Source organism: Pararge aegeria, chromosome 2 (assembly GCF_905163445.1).
Source record: "Pararge aegeria chromosome 2, ilParAegt1.1, whole genome shotgun sequence".
In the NCBI taxonomy this organism is placed as follows: domain Eukaryota; kingdom Metazoa; phylum Arthropoda; class Insecta; order Lepidoptera; family Nymphalidae; genus Pararge; species Pararge aegeria.
In genome coordinates, this window is record NC_053181.1 from 15693172 (window position 1) to 15713571 (window position 20400).

General features: G+C 35.4%; 1 protein-coding gene across 4 annotated transcripts in view; it reads left to right on the top strand.

The window, feature by feature from the left end:
- Positions 1 to 18558, top strand: part of LOC120631688 (voltage-dependent calcium channel subunit alpha-2/delta-3) — a 113120-nt gene extending 94562 nt beyond the window's left edge. The window contains exons 7-25 of one of the 4 annotated variants that reach the window (XM_039901366.1): positions 3380 to 3493; positions 4426 to 4621; positions 5166 to 5302; positions 5456 to 5536; positions 5922 to 6002; positions 6762 to 6836; positions 6914 to 6928; positions 7133 to 7243; positions 7357 to 7570; positions 8262 to 8307; positions 8883 to 9055; positions 9501 to 9591; positions 9959 to 9991; positions 11490 to 11603; positions 12822 to 13092; positions 13872 to 14238; positions 15699 to 15984; positions 16831 to 17017; positions 17549 to 18558. In XM_039901366.1, coding sequence (XP_039757300.1) covers positions 3380 to 3493; positions 4426 to 4621; positions 5166 to 5302; positions 5456 to 5536; positions 5922 to 6002; positions 6762 to 6836; positions 6914 to 6928; positions 7133 to 7243; positions 7357 to 7570; positions 8262 to 8307; positions 8883 to 9055; positions 9501 to 9591; positions 9959 to 9991; positions 11490 to 11603; positions 12822 to 13092; positions 13872 to 14238; positions 15699 to 15984; positions 16831 to 17017; positions 17549 to 17650 — 2694 coding nt within the window. In that variant the 3' untranslated portion in view covers positions 17651 to 18558. The remainder of the gene's footprint in view (positions 1 to 3379; positions 3494 to 4425; positions 4622 to 5165; positions 5303 to 5455; positions 5537 to 5921; positions 6003 to 6761; positions 6837 to 6913; positions 6929 to 7132; positions 7244 to 7356; positions 7571 to 8261; positions 8308 to 8882; positions 9056 to 9500; positions 9592 to 9958; positions 9992 to 11489; positions 11604 to 12821; positions 13093 to 13871; positions 14239 to 15698; positions 15985 to 16830; positions 17018 to 17548) is intronic. The other 3 variants (XM_039901382.1, XM_039901374.1, XM_039901390.1) reach the window with 3 other exon arrangements.
- Positions 18559 to 20400: the final 1842 nt, after the last annotated feature.

Below are 20400 nucleotides of genomic sequence, written 5' to 3' on the forward strand. Positions count from 1 at the left end.
AAGAATAGGAGCGTAAATAGCTTCCCTTTTTTAAAAGTATCCTATGTTCATTATTTATTGCCTCCGGGAACTAAATGAATATTTTCAATGGCGAGCGCCTTATGAATACAAAAGACGCCCTTGAAGTGTCACAGCGAAACATCTCGTGATATTTATTCATCAATTGTTCAGTCACTCCACACCTTAATGATGGGAATTAGGAGTTGCTAACCATACTTATGTTTAAGTAAAAAGTTTTCGTTTGAACATTTATAGATTTATTTATTTATTTATTTAGGAAGCAAACGTTATATACAATGTTTTAAAATTATTATAAACATAACAGTAATATTCTGAATTTTACATTGTATACACCACTTACAGGCTTAACTCTGCATGCATCATGAAATATAGACGTTCTTCAATAAATTAAATTAAATTTCTTCAATAAATAAATTATTAATAATTAGCGGAATTTACTCCGCTCTTCTCAGGTTCTATGATTAGACCATACTAGTTACCACACTACCGACAAATATGTAAGCCAAGCGATGCCACGTAGAAACCAATTAGAGCTGTGGATAATACTGTATCATCACTAACCACCAGATGGGATTGCAGGCAAGGGATAAATTGTAGTACGAAAAAAAACATCCTGCATACGCCTTTGCCTAAATTTTTTTTTCAACATTTAAATATAAACAAATCAAGGATATCTGTATATGTATGTAATAAATTATTGAACACCCAATTTTTACCCGACAGTGTAAATAAATTGCCCTCCAAAGAACGCCAAAGCTTACATGTCTTGCCCTGAGGTCATCTACTTTAATATGTTTGAAGTCACTTCCGTTACCAGTACAAAAAAAAATTGATTTATGAGATATTCTAAATAACCTTTACTGTCAAACTCGGAACATTGTAAATTCAGTAATGAATACGGCGTTTTACCTACCTAAACACCTATTTATTTTATACTTAGAAACAATCCTTCTTATTTATGGCAGTTGCAAAGTAGGTATGACACAATATTACATATTCATTTACACCACCCATAAAACTCTCAAGCTTCAATATAAACTCCGGACCATGTGGAAAATCGGGTAAGCTTTTGACAGGTAAAGTGAAGCAGCAACTTTATCGCGAGTTGGAAACTTGGCTCTGACTCTCACATACGATGTATTCCATATGACAAGTTTGACTTGTAGCGAGATTGGAATTATTGACCTGAAACCACCCCTCAGAACTTGTCTGAACTCGTAGAGTGTTATCTTTTTCATTTGTCAACGGAAACATAATATATTTAAGTTATACCTACATAATTGCATGGTTTTGAAGCTATATACTCTACGGAATGCTACGGCGTAGCACGATACACTAAATTGCACTAAATTACTGCACTGTTGTTACTTAAATATATTAAGTGGGAGTAGAAATTTTGTGACAGAGGTCGGACGGGGAAGTAGCCAAGCAATAAAGTTGCAATGCTGTATTCCGGTATGAAGTGCGTGGTTGCCGGTGGAATTACTGTCACATAAGGCCTAACACCTACGCCTCAGGTTGATAAACACGCGGCACGTGTTGCTCTTTTTAAAGGCGATGACCTTCTGCTTGGTTCATCAACTATTCACATAAAAAGGAAAATACATAAATAACTGCCCAACTAGTACTAAGAGGACAATAATACGAGTTGAAGCCCTATTAGAGATAATAGAGATAATATTGAAGAATGTATAAGTATATTTCGTAAGGAATCACCCTGTAAAAATATTAAATCAAAAGAAGGATTTTATTATTCTATACGAACGAATTCAAAACATTCTAAATGTTTACTTTTGACAACCCTTCTGAAGATAACAGACCGATACCCGCATAGTACCTACGCGACGCGCACCAAATAAAGTGCCAGGAGTCACATGATTTTATTGCATGTGATGCAATAGTGCTGTATCTGATTTCTTTCAATAAAAACTAGGGCATTCTTTGACTCAAAAACTATTAGGTTTTCGGTTTCACAGATAAGTCTCAGAGACGGTAAATACTTTACCTCTAAAGCCTGTGAACTATTTTTCGACTCTAATTTCCACTTGTATATATATACGACCTCATTCATTGGTTGCCTGGATGAGATCGCTATGTAGCAATAAGGCCGCCAAATTGTATATATTGTGTAAACTAGTTCTTTTTTTATGTGGTGTGTAATAAAAGTGTATTCAATTATTTATACATTCATTGTTACACACCACATAAAAAAAAGAACTAGTTTACACAATAGATACAATTTGGTATGTATTCAATTATTTATACATTTATTGTTAAATAATAAATAATTGAATACATACATCAAATAAAACAATTTCATTGGCATAATTTTATAGTTCAAGTACCTACGTAGTTTTTAAAAACATATAAAAGATCGAACAACTCCAGCCAATTGGATGCATCAAAGGACTTCCGAACTTGGTTTTTCAGAGTGGGAAAGTACCTAGAACTACATAATTTATAAGTATCGCTTACCAAGTCACAACCATTGGCAATTCCAATATTGAATTGTTGTTACGTGCGGCTACAGTGGTATTGTTTGAACAGCTTTTGTTTACTTGTCGAATTAATTATTTTAGGTGTACTTACAAACTGAAACTGTAGGTACCTCAATGTTAAAAGATAATGGAAAAATTCGAATATAAACAAAAAAGGTTCCAACTCTCTCCATCCAACACTATTACACATATTACGGTCTTTTAAAAGTATTTCAAGTAACATTTTATATGTCAGTGCCAGTAGCAAGCACGTCGAAACACCTACGACTGCCGTATATCTAAATGGATTCGTGACACAAATCCTTGACCCTTTCACGGGCAACAGAAAGTGTCTGAGTCGCGTGGCACTCATAAAGCAACTCTTTAAACCATGTTCACCTTTGCGACTATGTTTAGCTAAGTAGGTAATGCATAATGAACATAAAACCTTTTAACTCATCATGAAGTCGAGAATTGTATCCACTTATATTAACTTTCTGCTATGCTTTTCTTGCTGTATACTTAATATAACCATTATTTTTATATACTTAAGATTAGTTAAAGGTGTGAACAATTGCATTATTTTTAGGTACTTTTACTGAGGTTATTTTAGACAAGCAATACGTATTTATGTTTCAAGAAGAAATATTAAAAAATACGATCGCGAATATGTCTGTGTTGAATTATATTAACAACTTGAAAAAAAATTTACACACTAATCATACCTACTCTAGAAACCCATTTCAAATTCCAAAACAAAATGAAGTTAGCTTTTAGTTTGAGAACTAATTTTTAACAAATATTTTATACTCGTCTTTTCATGACGGCCTTATCTAAAATAAGTGAAAAAAGTGTTTTTTAAAAATAACTTTTCTTTTCAGGCCGTTCCCGAAACAATACGAGAGCTGAAAAGCGCTGTGTGGGCCGGCGAAGCTACCGGCGGTGCGGCCAATTTAACCGGCGCTCTCACCTCGGCCTTTGAGATTCTCTACCGGGTGTGAAAATTGCTTTTATAATATGTACAATAACGCCTACATCGACATGTTTGATGGTCCCTTTCAATAGTATAGTTTTAAATATTTTAGAATTAAAATACTTCATTCGTTTAAAAGAAGAAGCAGCTTCCACGTCTAGCAATTAATTTTTTTTTAATTGGTTTGGATTGACCACGATCTAACATGTAGATGTGGCCTAAGATGGGACATGCTTGCCTAGAAGTTGCCTATTCACTCTTGTTTTGAAGATACCTCCTGGGTTTTAAGAATAAGAAATACAGAACTCTGAAGGGCGTTCCACATCCCAGCCACGAAGATAAGGGGCAAATCGCTTCGTGCGTGTTTTAGTTTTGGGGCAACATAGGAATGAAAACTCGCCTGGTGTATTGCGGTGATATGGTAAAATGGTTAAGAGCGAACGAGATCGAATAATTCCAGAGCACACTCCAAAGTGAAAATAATTTATTTTTGTATTTTTTTATTTGAAATGGTACTAGTTATGCGCCCGGCTCTTCATCTTTGGTAGTTGCCCCATATAACAAAATTCTACTAATACAAAGACAGAGAAAACAATGTTGAAGGAGTGGAGGGGGTTACCGCAGCTCTAATGCGAGTTGGGCCTGACGCTTGGTATCAAATAATATTAGTTATATTTACTGGGACAGGCTTAACATGGACTTTGAGGCATGGGGATGAACATGCCAATTTCTTGACAGAAAAATAATACTTTGACTTAATCTATGCTAGTTAAAGAGACCAACAGACACTGGATTTTGTGATGGGTCTATGGGAGGGCTTGTAAAGAGGTGAAAGAGAGGGACATGGATAGAGTAGTTTGGAGAGGGCTACAACGACTAGAACTACCAGAACTTAGCTCTAAAGTTAAGAGAAGATTTTTATCCAAAAGTATAATTAATATTATACTTTTACAGTATAACCGGACAGGCCTTGGTTGTCAATGCAACCAAGCTATAGCGGTGATAGGAGCCGGTGGGGGCGCTGGAGGTGTTACTGCCGTGTTCCGAGCATGGAACTGGCCGCATATGCCCGTACGCATATTTACGTACCGGGTAGGGGGAGATGCGGCAGCGGGAAAAACAATGAAGGAAATGGCGTGCAATAATAAAGGTAAGTAATATTTATAACTGAAGAAGAAGTGGTTGTATTCAGTTTCGTTACCTTCGTCGGACATTTTTTAATATTACATCTAAATGTTTAGATGCAGGGCTTTGAACTGATTTTAATTTGCCGGTCAATCCTGATTAGTAACTGGTTAAAAAATTTTGTTCTTTTTTGTATCGGTAAATTCAATGGACGTTTTCTAAGGAATCCTACTTATTGTAGTTACCGGTTACAAAAGTGAAAGATTTCATGTACAATTTACCAAAGTACACAACATTATAGCGTTTCGCTGAAATAATCTTTCGTTTTATTTTTGATTTATATAATTTTCAATTAAAACGGTTAAATGAACGAAACCGAAATCTTAACCTAACCCGAAAGGTTCCATTTTTCCGAGCCCTAGTTTTATGACTTCATGACAAATACAATATGGCACGTCGGATATGGCAAGTCTAGTTTAAAATATAGTGTAACTATTGTTCAGAAGAAAAAGCGTCTTATGAAGTTTTAGACTTACTAAACTTCAACTACATGTCTCTTTTCTATCCAGGTTTCCACGTGACTATCAACGACCATGATGAAGTTCGCCAGAAAGTCCTGCATTTCGTGGAAGTACTGGCACGTCCCATGGTCATGTACCAGACCATGCACCCAGTCCATTGGAGCCCTGTTTACGTCGGAGGCCGGGTAAGAACATTGACCTATCCTCACATATTGCTTAAATAAAGTAAACAAATTACGTGCTAGAACATAAAAAAGTCGCTATTTTGTATCAATTTAAAACAAAGGGTGTGCACAGAATAAGGTTTTATTGGATATAACTTTTTCTTTACCTTACAGAGTAGTACCCTGGATGATGACGGAATGGGTCAGTTAATGACGTCAGTTACAGTACCTATTTTCGACAGAAGAAACCACACGGTATGTGAATCAGAAATAGAATAGAATAGAATTTGTTTATTTATCAGAACAACACAAACAGACTTACATACGGAGTAACTTATGAAATAAAGGTATATCCTACACATCCTCGTAATATTCGTTATAACTGTTAGAAATGGTACCTATCACCTCATTATACTGCAGTTATATAGATCTGAAAAGCTTATAAGCCCTTAATGGAGGGCACAATAGTCCTTAGCAACAAAAAGTGCAGCTGATTTGAATTACAGAATATTAATGGTTTTCTGGTTCTTACACGATATTTAATAATGTTGCTTAGGCGGTATTGGACCATTAACAAAAAAGTGTGTAATTATGATGTATCTTTAACTTTGAATATTAGAACGATTCGCATATGTTCCAGCAAAGAGAAGCTAACTTGCTTGGCGTAGTTGGTACCGATGTTCCAGTCGAACAAATAAAGAAGCTCGTGGCACCTTACAAAGTAAATATATCTACTATTGGTTTAGTTTTTTATAACTAGCATGGGCAGGAGACAATTATATCCCCGGGGAAAGAATAAAAATGTATCTTCTCCCACTGCTATATCAACTGTCAGAACACTGGCACACAAGTGGAAATAATATCGAGATAATAAATGTGTAATAATAAACGGTGGTAAACTTCTCCGATTCCATGTTCCCGTGATTTAGCAGGTGGACACGTTAATTATATCCCCTGTCAGGGGATTTTTATCTCATGCCTGTGCTAGCCCTGCTGGCATTGTTTTTACCCTCAGCGTAAAATGCAGAATATATAGAGGTAGGTCCTTACCATTGATTTACCGAAATAAACCACTCGTTTTTCCCACAGTTTGAGAACTATTCGGCCTCTACTACAAGTGTTTTGGGAACCAATTAAGCCATTCTTATTATGAGAATAATTCATTCCTGTTTCTCGGTAGATTATATGCTACGAGATTCTACATGGAAACTCGGTGGTATAATAAATAATTAATACTCTAAAGCCCCGAGTGGCTTAGCTTAGAGGCAATTCAGAAACAACTGCCTTTCAACTTGAAATCCTTATGTCCCTATTTACTCGTCTGATACATGGCTTCTGGGTCTTATACCATTATTTTAATGGGCCCTCTTACTGTCCAAACGTTGCACAGGTCCTGTGCATCTTATTCTCATTATTCAATATCATCCATACTGCATAAATATTGCTTCACGTTTCTGCATACATTGACTTTATTTTACAGTTGGGTGTGAATGGTTATTCATTTATGCTGGATAACAACGGGCATGTTTTGTACCATCCTGATTTGAGACCTTTGGTAAGTATTGTTTAAAATAGTTTAACAAAATTGTATGTAAAAGTAATAAAAAAAATATATATTTTTCTCTGTTACAGTATACGAACGAGGAGGTAAGATTTAATGTTTTAAAGCAATTTTCATAATCACGATAGACCTGATAACGTGTCAAGCCAAGTTCAAGATAAAAGAGAGGAACTGGCGATATAAATTACTTTGTGATAGATTCGATTTTACTTCAACATCAAACTTTTTTTTTATATGGAGTTTTATTATATTGTGACTATTTTAATAATATTTTTGATGTTTTTTTACAGTACACAGAGACATTACGACCTCTTTACTCCAGTGTCGATCTCACAGACGTGGAACTCCTCGTGGACTATGATGAAAATGCAAGAGTCAACCTCACTTCTTTACTTTTCGAAGTAAGTAAATTTTTAAAGTAACACCTCATAGTGATGGTATCGAAATACTAACAAGATTCCAAAATAAGAGTCGGTTAGAAATATTAAATTTCGAACGTTTCGTTATTTTCCAGCTACGTCACGACATGATAGAACAGCGTGAAGGGGAAACAGAGATGGGAGTTAAAGTGCAATACGAGGGAATGAGACGGGTAGCGACTCGGCGACAGAGATATTTCTATAGTCCGGTCGATGGAACGCCGTATTCACTGGCTGCTGTGCTGCCAGATGGCTACGGCATGTATGAGCTACAGGCGGAACAGGAGATTAAACACAGCCCCATCAATGGTAATTCTTATGTAGATAGTATTGATGATCGGTACATAACGATTAGAGTTTAGATCTATAAAGTGAATTTTAACTTTACCTTAGACTTTGCTTAGCTTAGACATGGCAAAATCTTCAATTCTAAATTTATAAAAGTATCACGCTGGGATCACGTAGAGCATAATCTTATACTGACGCAGTGAAACAACTTGGAAGTTAAGTCTAATTAATTTCATGCTTACATATGAAGTTGGGCTGAAATTGTAAAAAGTGGGTAAAGTTTAAGGTTAGCTTAAAAAGAAAAACGAGTTTCACTTGTTAAGTACAAAATAATTATGTTACTATACTCAGATTGTCGTGAGTTTCGTGAACTTGGGCTGTAGCCAACAATTGACGCTTCATAAATAACGACTTTGACTTGCACCTAAGTAAAGCCTGAGATAAGGCTAAGCGCGCTTCTAGATCTCAGCGCGGATACAATAAGTCTTAATAGATCGTGTGCCTAAAAAGACATAAGGTATGTAGCATAAAGTTTTACACGGAGAAGCTGCATTTAGTCTTTTAGGAAATTATTATCAAACGCGCGGAATTTCTGCCGTCCTGTTTCCCACGACAGTCCTGTTAAAATCTGTTTAGCCCATTTCGAATAAACCTGGACATATGACCGGGTTTTTACGTAACTACTAATTTTATATTGTCATTTTTTATGCAGTCACAGAATATTTTAAAGGAGACAATTGGAAAGTTCACCCGGATTGGTAAGTTATTCCCATTACCTTCTTACTAACCATACTTCGTAATTTGTTGTCTATTTCCCCCACCACAATTTACCCCACGTATGTTAACCCGGTGAACATTGTACCATCTAAAATTGATTTGATTTTAACTATTTTTAAATGAGTATATACTAACTATCCGAACGCCATAGAATAGATAACTTTATTAGCTGGAATGTGGTTTTAGCTTTCAAAATTATATGAGTCGAATCGTGGTTGAGCTAATATGGTGTGCGAACGCCATATTGCGATTAAGTGCATCTGATGTTTCTTCATTTCTCCTCTCAGCATCTCTCAGGATGTAGGCCGTGGTCGACCACGCTAGCCGAATACGGATTGGCAGTCGTCACACGCCTTTGATAATATTATGGAGAACTCGCAGACATGAAGGTTTCCATACGATGTTTACCTTTAACGTTAAGGCGAAATATTTGATACTTCATAATACAAATCTTTACACACACTTCGAAAAGTTAGTTATTGTATCCCCCAAACGAAAACCAAATTCTTACCCAATGAGTTATCAGCGCTTTGAAGATTACGAAATTGTATTCTAGGGTTTACTGCGAATACGCATCAACTTCGGAGCAAACGTTTAATTCGCCCGAGGAGCAACTCTTACATTTTCTTACACGCGCCGGCCGACCTGGATGGAAGTGGATGTCACTTCGGCCTCGTGCGCTAACTCTGCACAACGCGCACAAGAAACAGGACCGTGACTCGTACTATTGTAAGTTTATCCCATTTATGTCATTCCGAAGATTCCTTCATTTGTATAACTTGTGTATATGTGGTAAAAGTCACATGACGGAGTATAAAATCAACTTACTCAGTTCTTAGGTTACTTAGAATAGCTGATTTAAAAAGATAAGCTTACCTTTTTCCACTTACACTTATAATTATTTGATATCACAATTCTAGAAAATAATATTTAAAAAAAAATATCTTAGAGCGTCGACTCTGTTCTACCGTGGATTGGAAGACTTTCCCGATAACTATAACATATTCGCGATAATAACTGAGACCGACAGTTCTGCGTGCTCTTAATTCAAAAAGCAATATGTATGGCGTCATTTTAAAGTAGAAAAATACGTAGTGTTCGATAATCGTGTTAGATACGTATGATATTTTTTTAAATACGTATTAGTTTCAAAAATGTTATTTTTAATTTACAGGTGACAAAACATTAGTTCAGTCGCTGGTCCGTGATGCAATGGTAATTAAAGAATTGGACGCTCACACAGGACATGCTAGCCATCATAACCAGTAAGTATCAATTCTGCATATAGCATGTAAGTTAGATATGAAACTCTACAGGATAAAGGAATCCAAAATCAAATAACAAAATTTACCACACCCACATTTACGCTTCTCTCACTTAAGAAACAGTAAACTCTGCTTTTTAAATGTGTTGGTTGTACAAAAAATATAAGAAACAAAGCTCAGCAGATATACCTATAATTTAGTAAATTGATAAAGAAATATAAAGAAAAAATATAATAAAATTTCGCACATATCTGTAAATGTAAATGTTGCATGAAACTTTGCACTTTTAGATTTTAAGCAACATTTCAACGCACTTTATTTTAAGTTTATTTTGGTCACTAATTTCTATGTGTTTGTCACACGATAGCCCGATAGCAACATTAATGGCACTTCTAACAAGGTAACGTAACCAAGAAAGCATACTAATGTTTCGCGTAGATAATGATTAGTACCTACAGAAGAATTTAGAAGATACAAATAAAAATCCCATTAATAACTGATTTGTAGTATAGAAACGATGTGTGATGCATTTAACGGTCCTTAGATGTCATATAATTTTGTGTGAAAACCCAGATTTGAGCATAAATTGGTGGCTTGGTTTCTATCCCCATCCTTTACCAGTTTCCATTTTGTACTGTTAGGTGCTAATTCGTTTGGACTAGCGCGAATGCTCATATACTCCCTGGTAATCTAGATAACATTTCCATTTCAATTCAATAGAGGTTACCTAGTTGGTTTTCTTGCATAAGAAATATTCGTTAAAAATTTAAATGTGTGGCAAAAGGATACTCGCTGATCTAAACACCATTTTTTAAGTTTGGTGTGTCAAGTAGCGCCAAGTATGCTAATATAATTTAAATATTAAGGTTACTAAAATTTTTATTTCATTTTTTCTCGGGTGGAAAACAATAAGCACCAGCTAATAACGTAAAGATGTTTATATTCAATGATAAAAACAATTTATATCGCTTTCCTAGTATATTTACAGCTGCAAGGATCGAGGTAAATTAGATTAAAAATTTAATCAATTTTAACAGGTTTTTAGCTTGCTTGGAATATGGATTTTGTATATAATGTACCAGATTTATTTTCTTACTTATTAAAAGGGATAAGGTATGCCATATTTAATTAGGTACATTAAACCAGTGTTAAATAGGTATACCTATTATTTTAGACAAATGCAAATGCAAATGAAGAGGCTTTAGTCCAGCAGTGGAGATAGGCTGATCATGATGATTAATTTAAACTAGTTTTGCTTGCTATTTTACCTCTTTAGGTTTTTTTTTAAACCTGCGGGAACCGATCGTTTTATCGGTATAAAAAATATCCTTTGCTATCCAGGACGCAAGCTAGCTTTCTTGCAAAGATAACCAAAGTTAGTTTTCTGAATCCCGCGGAATTGTTTTCCGAGTGCTTTTTCGTTATAAAAAGTATCTCGAGGTCAATGTACGCTAGGTATGTATGCTAACTTGATTAAAATCAGTGTTAACCCAAACATAGGTAACGCTCAGACACACTTTAGTATTTATAATATTAATACATTATTTATTCTAAATATAAAATATGGCAAACATTATCCCTTAATTAACCATCTAATAAAGCTATACTTAATATTATGTGTACCTATTATTCTAAAAATATTCATAAGAACACCTATAACTTTTATCTCCTTGATAGACTTCTACGAAACATAACAAAAATCCCACCGTTGAGGGGTACCAATATCACTACAAAGTCATAAAATAATAAATTGACGTTGGAATCCTGGCTAAGCAACACCTGCTGTAGCCATTTAGGAAAAATAAATAAATCGATAGAGAGCAACGTATAAAATTACGGAAATCCAGATGACTATGGCAATAGTTATTATTCAAATCTCATACAGTGTATCTTTGCAGGCAAGGCCGATTCCACAAATTCGTGGTGACATTATCGTTCATCGCAACAAGAAGTGGTCTACTGAAATGGACTGAAAACGTAAACACCTCAAGGTCCGCTGACTCTTCTGAACCGTATGTATTTGATTCAAGTATTAAAGACACCTCCTAAATATTATTTAGTTTAAGGCAAACTTAAATAATCATTTTTACCCGACTTGCAAAAAAGGGAGGTTCTCAATTCCGTTTTTTTATGCTTGATAGTTCAGAACCGCCGTCATTTATGAAGCGTTTTGAAAAATGATTTTATTGTTTGAGACGGTATAGGACCTACTTCCCATGTGGTCCCATTTTCATCAAGTCAAGATATGTTAAAGTGATCTTGGTGAAATTGAGGGAAGTCTCCAAATATTATATGAACACCTACAGCGATTTGAGTGTTTTTTTAAAGTAACTACTACTACTACTACTACTACTAGCATTTGCTATCGAAAAGCACCACTTTGTCAAGTAAAACTGATGATGTAGACCACGGATGGCCCCCGGAACTACAGAATAATAAGTATTACATTGTTTGCGTTGGTATATAGTAGGTAAGCAATTTATGCTCGTCAGAAATAAAGGAGCAGATGGGGAAGTGCCGGGAGAACTGAGAACACCTCAAGCATTAACCACGGCTACGGGAAAATAATATTTTGTAGAAGGTTATGAGCGAGTTGACATTCGGCTATTATTACTTAGATATAATTGCAAACCTACCCACAAAAAAGACAGTTGAAAAGCAAGAAATAAATATTTTCTACAGCATTTTTAAGTCGATGAAAAGTAAAATGTACAAACTACTATATATGTAGAAACTACTTGTACTTTCCTTGCTTATATATAAAAAGGAATACGAAGTATATGATCTATGCATTTTACGTTTCACATTTTAAGTTACAATTTCTGCATTTTACTTGGCACCGAAAAAATGTTTTAGAAAATATTTATTTCTTGCTTTTTAGTTGTATTACAGATTCCTTTTTTTACGACAAAAAAAGTTTTCATATATTCAAATGAAGTAATTTAAACGAAACCGGACCCGTCTGTTATTAACTAAGCTTTTGCTAGGAACGACGAAAATATTCGAGGATTTCATCTATGAGCCATCAATAAACTTACTTTGCATACGACTCAATTTCTCAATACAAGTTCGAGTACGACGCGTGACTCAATGCAAAGCGTAATAAGCTCACCCGTTAAGCCCTCTATCGCCGTTTATGACAATTTTGTGTGGTTGTTCATTTCTGTGATCAATGCTATGGCCCATTAAACCAGCTTAGAGGTTAAAATATAATTATATCGTTCTTTCAGACACTTCAGCGAGAAACATGCTCGCGCCTTCGACTCAGAGTGGTACCGACGTGCAGTGGAACATCATTCGATTGAACCGGAAAGCTTTGTCTTTTCTGTGCCATTCCGTGACGGCAGTGAAGCTGAAGACTTCAGTGGGAAACCACCATTAGTACTGGCAACTCATGCGGTGTTCGTCGAATCTAGGGGGCATCGAGCTCCTGCTGCAGTAGTGGGACTGCATTTTAAACTGGACTCCCTTGCTAAACATTTCTTGAATGTCACATCAACAGTAAGTTTTCATGTTATAGATATCCTATATTCCTATACAGCTTTCAATAGTCAAATTAATTTCTTAGTTAATAAGTAAGACTTAGTACCTACGTAGAAACGGTGATAGCCTAGTAGTCCGGACTTCAGCTTCAATTTCTAAGAGCCGAGCTCGAATCCAAGAACGCCCCCCCAAATTTTTGTAAGTTATGTGCGTTTTAAGGTATTAAAATATTACTTGCTTCAACGGTAATGGAAAACATCATGTGAAAACCTGCATGCCGAAGAGTTCTCCTTAATGTTCTCAAAGGTCTAAACGCTTTTCGTTGTGGGAGGAGACTCGTACCCTGTAGTGGGCCGGTAATGAGTTGATATGATGATGATAATGACTTACCTTGATGACCCAACTTAGTAAAAAAAATGATCATCTAGACTCGAACCGAGGTCTTCTGGTTTCGGGACCGCCCGATTTCCTACTTGAGCTGTTATAACCTTGCAAATGATGGCGAAATTTACCTTCGTACTCTAATGATATTTTACTAAGCATTTTTCATTTCCTGAAAACACGGAGAAAACGTCGGATAAGATCGATTTGCAGCCCCGAAAACCCTCTGCATACTAAATTAAATTAAAGCCGTTGGTGCTGTTTTAGAGATTCAGATTATACGAGTAGATTACATATATGTATATACAAGAATTGATCTTTAAAATGCAGCCCTTTGTGTTTTTATGTGTTATATTTATTTATTATGCATGAATGTTGTATTTTTTGGCGTTTATTTAAACCACATTTTTTTACAGTGCACAGCCGGCAGTGTTTGTAAGAAAACTTGCGCTGGCGATGAATTGGATTGTTACATTTTGGATGACAATGGTTTCATAATTTTATCGGAGGACGCTTCACAAACGGGCCGATTCTTTGGGCAAGTTGACGGAACAATAATGGATTCGCTCGTTCAAGACAGAATTTACAAAAAGGTGACTGTACATGATCATCAAGGAAGATGTCCAGATTCGAGGAACCCATTCAGTGGAAGCTCAAACAAATTGTCACCTTTGAAACCACTGTCTTGGCTCGGCGGATACGTCACAAACTTATTAGCTGTGTGGTTTCCATTGTGGGACACCGCACATGCACGCGCACATCCACATGGTGAAGAAGAAATTGGTACGTTCGAGTTCATATACATAATCGTACTGTAAATGCGAAAGTTTTTTTATTTTGTTTTTAGTTGCCATACGCCCTAACTAAGCAACCAATCGACTTGATTTTTGACATAGAGTTATTTGAAAATTCGGAGAGTTACATAGGCTACTTTTTATCCCGGTAATTATGGAGTTTTTATCCCGGGTTCTTACGGAAGTTGTAATAAGAACGGTGACGGTAGTTTAAATATTTTATCTACTGTGGTTTGTGATGTTGGTGCTTTTATTATTGGTTATTTCTGAAATAAACTATTTTAATATTTCGGAAATTTTATATTATTTACGGACCAAAAGATAGTCTATAATGAATTTTGTAAACCATACCTTTTATTAAAAGTATCTTATGTTACTCTCCGTGCTTTCAACTTACTGTATGTCAAAAAATAGTGGATTAGTTGCTAGGGCGTAAACGGTAAAGGAAGGGCAAACAAACGATCAATCAATATCGTTTCAAATACTTATTGTAATGCGAGTGTGGCATTTACAATATTAGAAAGGATATTGACCTATTTATTTATTTATTTAACTCTTTATTTGTACACAACTACAAATAAAGAGTATACAACTATGAAATTAGGAAAATAAAAGAACAAAAGACATACAAAGACAGAAGTAGAATACAAAAGGCGGCCTTATCGCTTAGTAGCAATCTCTGCCAGGCAACCTTTGGATTAGGACAAGATGAGCGAGAGCGGACAGGTGGGGTAAAATTATTATAAACCTACATTCAAATAGCTAAATACAAATACATAAACAAAATTGCACAAATAAGAAAAATATAATAAATAAATATAAAACTATAAAGTAATATATACTCAATCACACATAAATACTTAAGAACATATAGATAATAAAAATAAACATAAACAAGGTACTAAAAGACGTCATTATAGTGCAAGATAATATGCTTTCACCGCGTTTTTAAATGTTACAAGCGATTTTTCCTCACGTATATTTAATTTATTTTATTTATTTAAACAACTTTATTGCGTAATAAAGGAAACACACACAGGAACACTAACATTAACATAAATTATATGCAAAAGGCGGCCTTATCACTAAAATTGATCTCTTCCAGGCTACCTTAACTATTGGAATAAGGCAATGAGAGACGGGAAATCGCAACACTATTTAAATAAAAAATATATAATATACATAAATAATTAAATAAAATAATAAATGTAATAATATAATATATATGCATAAATACACATACATATACATATAATATTAACATGTTTATAATGACAAATAGTGCCTCGTTACAAGACTTTTAAAAATCGCAAGGGATTTAGAGCGTCTAATGTTATCAGGGAGTTCTGTGGAATGAACTCCCGTTGCCGCTTTTACTGTGAAGGTCTCCGAGTAACTGCGAGATTTATTATTATAATAGATATATAGATTTATATTTCTGTAACACAGATTACGAGGACTACGAAAACGAGGACCTAGAGAGTGACGATGAATTGGATCGTGATCGCGGTACCTACGAGATCATTATTGACGGTATAGGCGCTTCAGACAGGCATGATGTCCCCGTCGTGAGCCCCGGCCCGCCGCGGGAACCCCCTCGCGAAGCCGCTCGCTCCGCCGCAGTGAGGCCTTGCGACACCAGCGCCGAACTGTTCACCCTGCAGTCCACGCGCCTCAACGCTGCCCAACCACTCAAAGGAAAGCTCACCAATTGCCACAATTCCGGGTGTGAAAGGTAAGCTTGTATTTATTTGCCATTATCTGTGACAATGAAAAGGAAAGGCAGCTGTAGGTACTGTAAAGTACCTATAGAAATTCCAGTTCATATTTGAGTTTCAAAAAATACTGCACCTGACAATAACAGAACATGTCATCTATGTACAAGTTGTAATCATAAACTTGCTATGTTATGTACTAACTACTGGTAGGCTTGTGATTGCAACTTAAATAAAAAAAAAAATGTTTTCAAAATTAATATCATTAATCTATACCTCACATAAACTCTGTGTGGTTTGGGATGAGGTGAGTGACCTAGTTGTCGTTAATTGTTTTACTCTTAAGTTGACCAAAAAAAAAAAAAAATAATAATAATTTCATGCAAAATATTCATAATCATCAAACCGGTTACATAATTGTATAATTTGTTAATAATTTTTTTATACTTTTAAAATAATTGAAGAGAAGAAACATTTTATTGCACGTATATCAAACAGGAAAAGAAACCGTAAGGAGTAAACAGTACACAATGTAGACTTGCAAAGGCGGCCTTATTGCTGAAAGCAATCTTTTACAGGCAACCTTTGTAGATAGGACTTACAGCAAGAGAACGGGATAGTGCCAAGAGTGTTGATACATAAATACCAAAATGTACAAAATTAAATACAAATACATACTTAATTTAAATAAATATACGTTATATATAATCGTACATATAAAATACACATAATATATATTTATTTTCCTGGACATAGATCTTGTATTCAACTGTACGTAATTATTCATTTTGACAATAGTACTTGAGTTCAAATGGGCCTTGTTACGTAATAGTTGCCTTAATAGCTATTGTTTTTATGTTCTATAGGCCGTTCAGCGTTCAAAAGATCCCGCACAGTAACCTGATTCTGCTGGTCGTGGACACTCTGTGTCCGTGTGGCGCCAAGCGCTTGGACGTTCGCGCGCGCGAGGCTGGTGTGCGCACCGCGTGCCGGCGTCCTGCGCGTGCGCTGCCCCGCCGTCGGCCGCCCGCCTGCGTCTCCTACCATCCCGAGGTACATTTAACACTAGAAACTCTGCTACTATAATAATGTTCAGTTTGCCCATTGAGAGAGAAATTTTCAATCCGATGTATTTTGCAATAAGTCTCACTTTTGCCGGCGTCTCTGGCGCAGCGTTGAGTGCTGTCGTATTAGGTTTTGATCCCCGGCAAAATGCCCCATTTTGGAATTTACGAACCGATTTGATTTTTTGGATACCTCTTAGACCGGAATAGGATAATCTTATATCTTTAAACGATCAATTCTTGTATATATATATATATAATTGGAATCTCGGAATCAGCTCCAACGAATTTCATGAAATTTAGTATACAGGGGGTTTCGGGGCCGATATATCGATCTAGTTAGGATTCATTTTTAGAAAATATCATTTTATTTGTGTTTGCACAGGTCAGCTAGTAAGTATTAAAATATATAATTTATTAAAAAAAAGGTCCGCGGTACGAAGTTCGCCGGGACAGCTAGTAATAACATGAAGAGAATCATCAATGCACGATAACAAGTATATTCGATGTATGTTTTCAGGAAATCGAGATCCAGTCATGCGGCCGCGGCGCCCGTGCAAGACCTCTGTTCGCAGTACTCGCCACCCTCGCTCTACGACTTATCTTAACTCTCACAACGTGACTGTCCAAAAACCCCAAAGCATTCTAATTCAATACCTGCCCGCAGGTTGCCCGACCGTATGAAGCTTTCTACCATATCAAGTTCCATATCACAGAGAATAATTTTTAGATCCAAATGCTGTTACATTAATAAAACGGAAAGCTTCGCGGGTCACCGTTCCGCAGTGATCGAGCGTTGTTTTTGTGTGAAAAGACTATTCGTGTGAACTTTTTTATGCAAGAGTTGTGCTGAAAGGCTCGTTCTAGCATTGCCTAGCCAAGCTGGGGTGTTCTTATTATAAAATATAAGAACCTACTCTTACAGCAAATGTTAATACCGCGCTGACACAACAGCCTGTACACTGAGTGTGGATTTTTTTTTCTGCAAATCTGGTTTAATTTTAAAATATTGACCTGTCACGCACACTTTTAATTCATTCATAGAAGTAGCTATACTAAAGAACTCGCACTCAGAGTTCAGAAGACTATGCCTGAACGTGGACAACTATAAATACCTTGCAGTTGTTTTTGACGATAATGTATAGAGTAGGTACAGTTTTACAATGTTTATATCCGAGTAATTTGTTGTGATTGCGTTTGTACCAAGTGTCAAGTACTGTGTCATCGCGTTATTAAGGAATGCCTCAGCAGAATAGGCCTCTTCTTGGCCTATTTATGTGGTGTATGCGAGATGTTTAAAGTTTTGATCAATTTTACCGACTGAAGTATTGGTCCGACCAAGAGAACTTTTGATCTTGTTTTGAGACAGGATTATCGATTCGAACTAAGATAAGATAATGTTTAAATATTTTCTCCTCTCTGTTAAGTTGACAGTCTCATAATATAACTATGATGCGGTCGCAATCGGTAAATAGGTAGGTAACTAAATATCTTGTTAAATTTAATTGAAGATTATCACAAACTTGGAGATCTTATAAATTATAGCTAATGTTAATAGATATTTTAAAAATAATAATTGTATTTTAATAATAATATCGTTTAAAACTGTTTTAGAAAAATTTACCTATGTTGAATCCTAACACTATTTTATTTCTCGATATCTATCTGTTCGTCATATTGATTGCATATTGACTAGTTGCATAGATTAACTGATTATTTATTATTGTAAATAAGAGACGTTTCGTTCTTAGGCTATATGTTGCTATTTTTACGTGTGCCTGTGTATAATTATAACATTAGTAGATTATTATTAACGAGTCGACGAGTAAGCATCGTAGAGTTGATATTGAAATGGTAAAAGAAAGTTTACATCGGATCTCATATATTGTGGAAATGAATTCATTCCTATCGACGCCTTTAAATTCCTTATTTTTACATAATACATAATTTATGTATTTACATAATATAAGTTCGTCCTATAAAATGATAGTACATTTATCTACTTTTTAATTAATGTAGCATTAAGATAACTTACATTCCAAATTGACACACTCTTAAAATGCATTCTTCAAGTGTGTTGTTCACCACAAAACCACGTTTCCTTCTTTATTCGACGGAAGCATACACTATGATTAGTTGTAAATTAGATATTTTATAATTATGCAATACAGGGTTGAATTAGAAATGGCGCCATATGAGTTTCATAATAACAAACTTATCCTAAAATGTATCTATGTATTGTGGAGTTAAAGTTTCTCTCGATGATCTCTCTGCCGACTCCAATTCATCTAATCGTTAGCAATTTTTCGCCTAATCTTCGAATAATGTTTGTTGTACGTATTTGAGATATTGTAAACAATTCTCGTTTTATTGTAAATATTTGAATATGAGGGCCTACTACTATGTGTAATGTTTGTTGCTAATATGCTCATACATTATGTAGTTCGAATTCGACTTCTTCTGTCCTGCATGCAACCAAATCTTATCGATCTCAATATTATGTGAGCTAATTTAATTCTTAGTGGACACTCGGGTAGAGTTTGTCGGTGAGAATATTTATTATCGTTTTATTCAGAATATTGAGGCTGGCCTTAATGAAACATCTTCAAGGTCATCTTCACGGTTCAGACCACAAAATAAAATTTAATATAAATTACTTGTTTTTCGGTTCATTCTTTAAGTGGACCGGATCCAATGGATCCGTTGGATCATTAAGAATTTGAGAATCTAGATCGTGTTTTGTTTAGTTGGATTCTGAGTTATAACAAATATATTTTCAACGTAACTTTACCTAAATCTCAAATGCAATAATTTTTTAAATGTGTAATGCTCCAATTTCAATCGATTTCCAAGGCCGTTAACGCAAAATTAGCTCACATTCTTTACACATTACATAACTGATTTGAGAGCGCATTTGCATTGGTCGATAGCAAACATATTTAAGATGTGGAAGATGCAGCTACTTTGGGGAAATATTTTCATTTATCGTATAGGAACGCATTTGGGATGCGGGAGATTTCTCAAACGCATGACAATAATATGGAATATCGACTGGTGCATTTCATTGGTCGTTGCCTTCCCGTGTAATGACCGGCTAAATCCACTAGTCGCTAGGCTGCGGGAAGTTCCCGCATGCTGTTTCGTCCGACTAATCGGCTAATGTAAAATGCGACTTGTACACGAGACCGCATTTAAAAGCTATGTACTTACCTAAACTATAGTTCATAATATACATACTATTAAATATGTCTGTAAGAACGTATATAACTTACATAATGTTTAAATAATCTGTTTGTACCTATCATAAATGTTACCTAGCATTTAAAGTCAGATTCTTCGTAACATACTTAAATATCGTGTATTTAATCATTA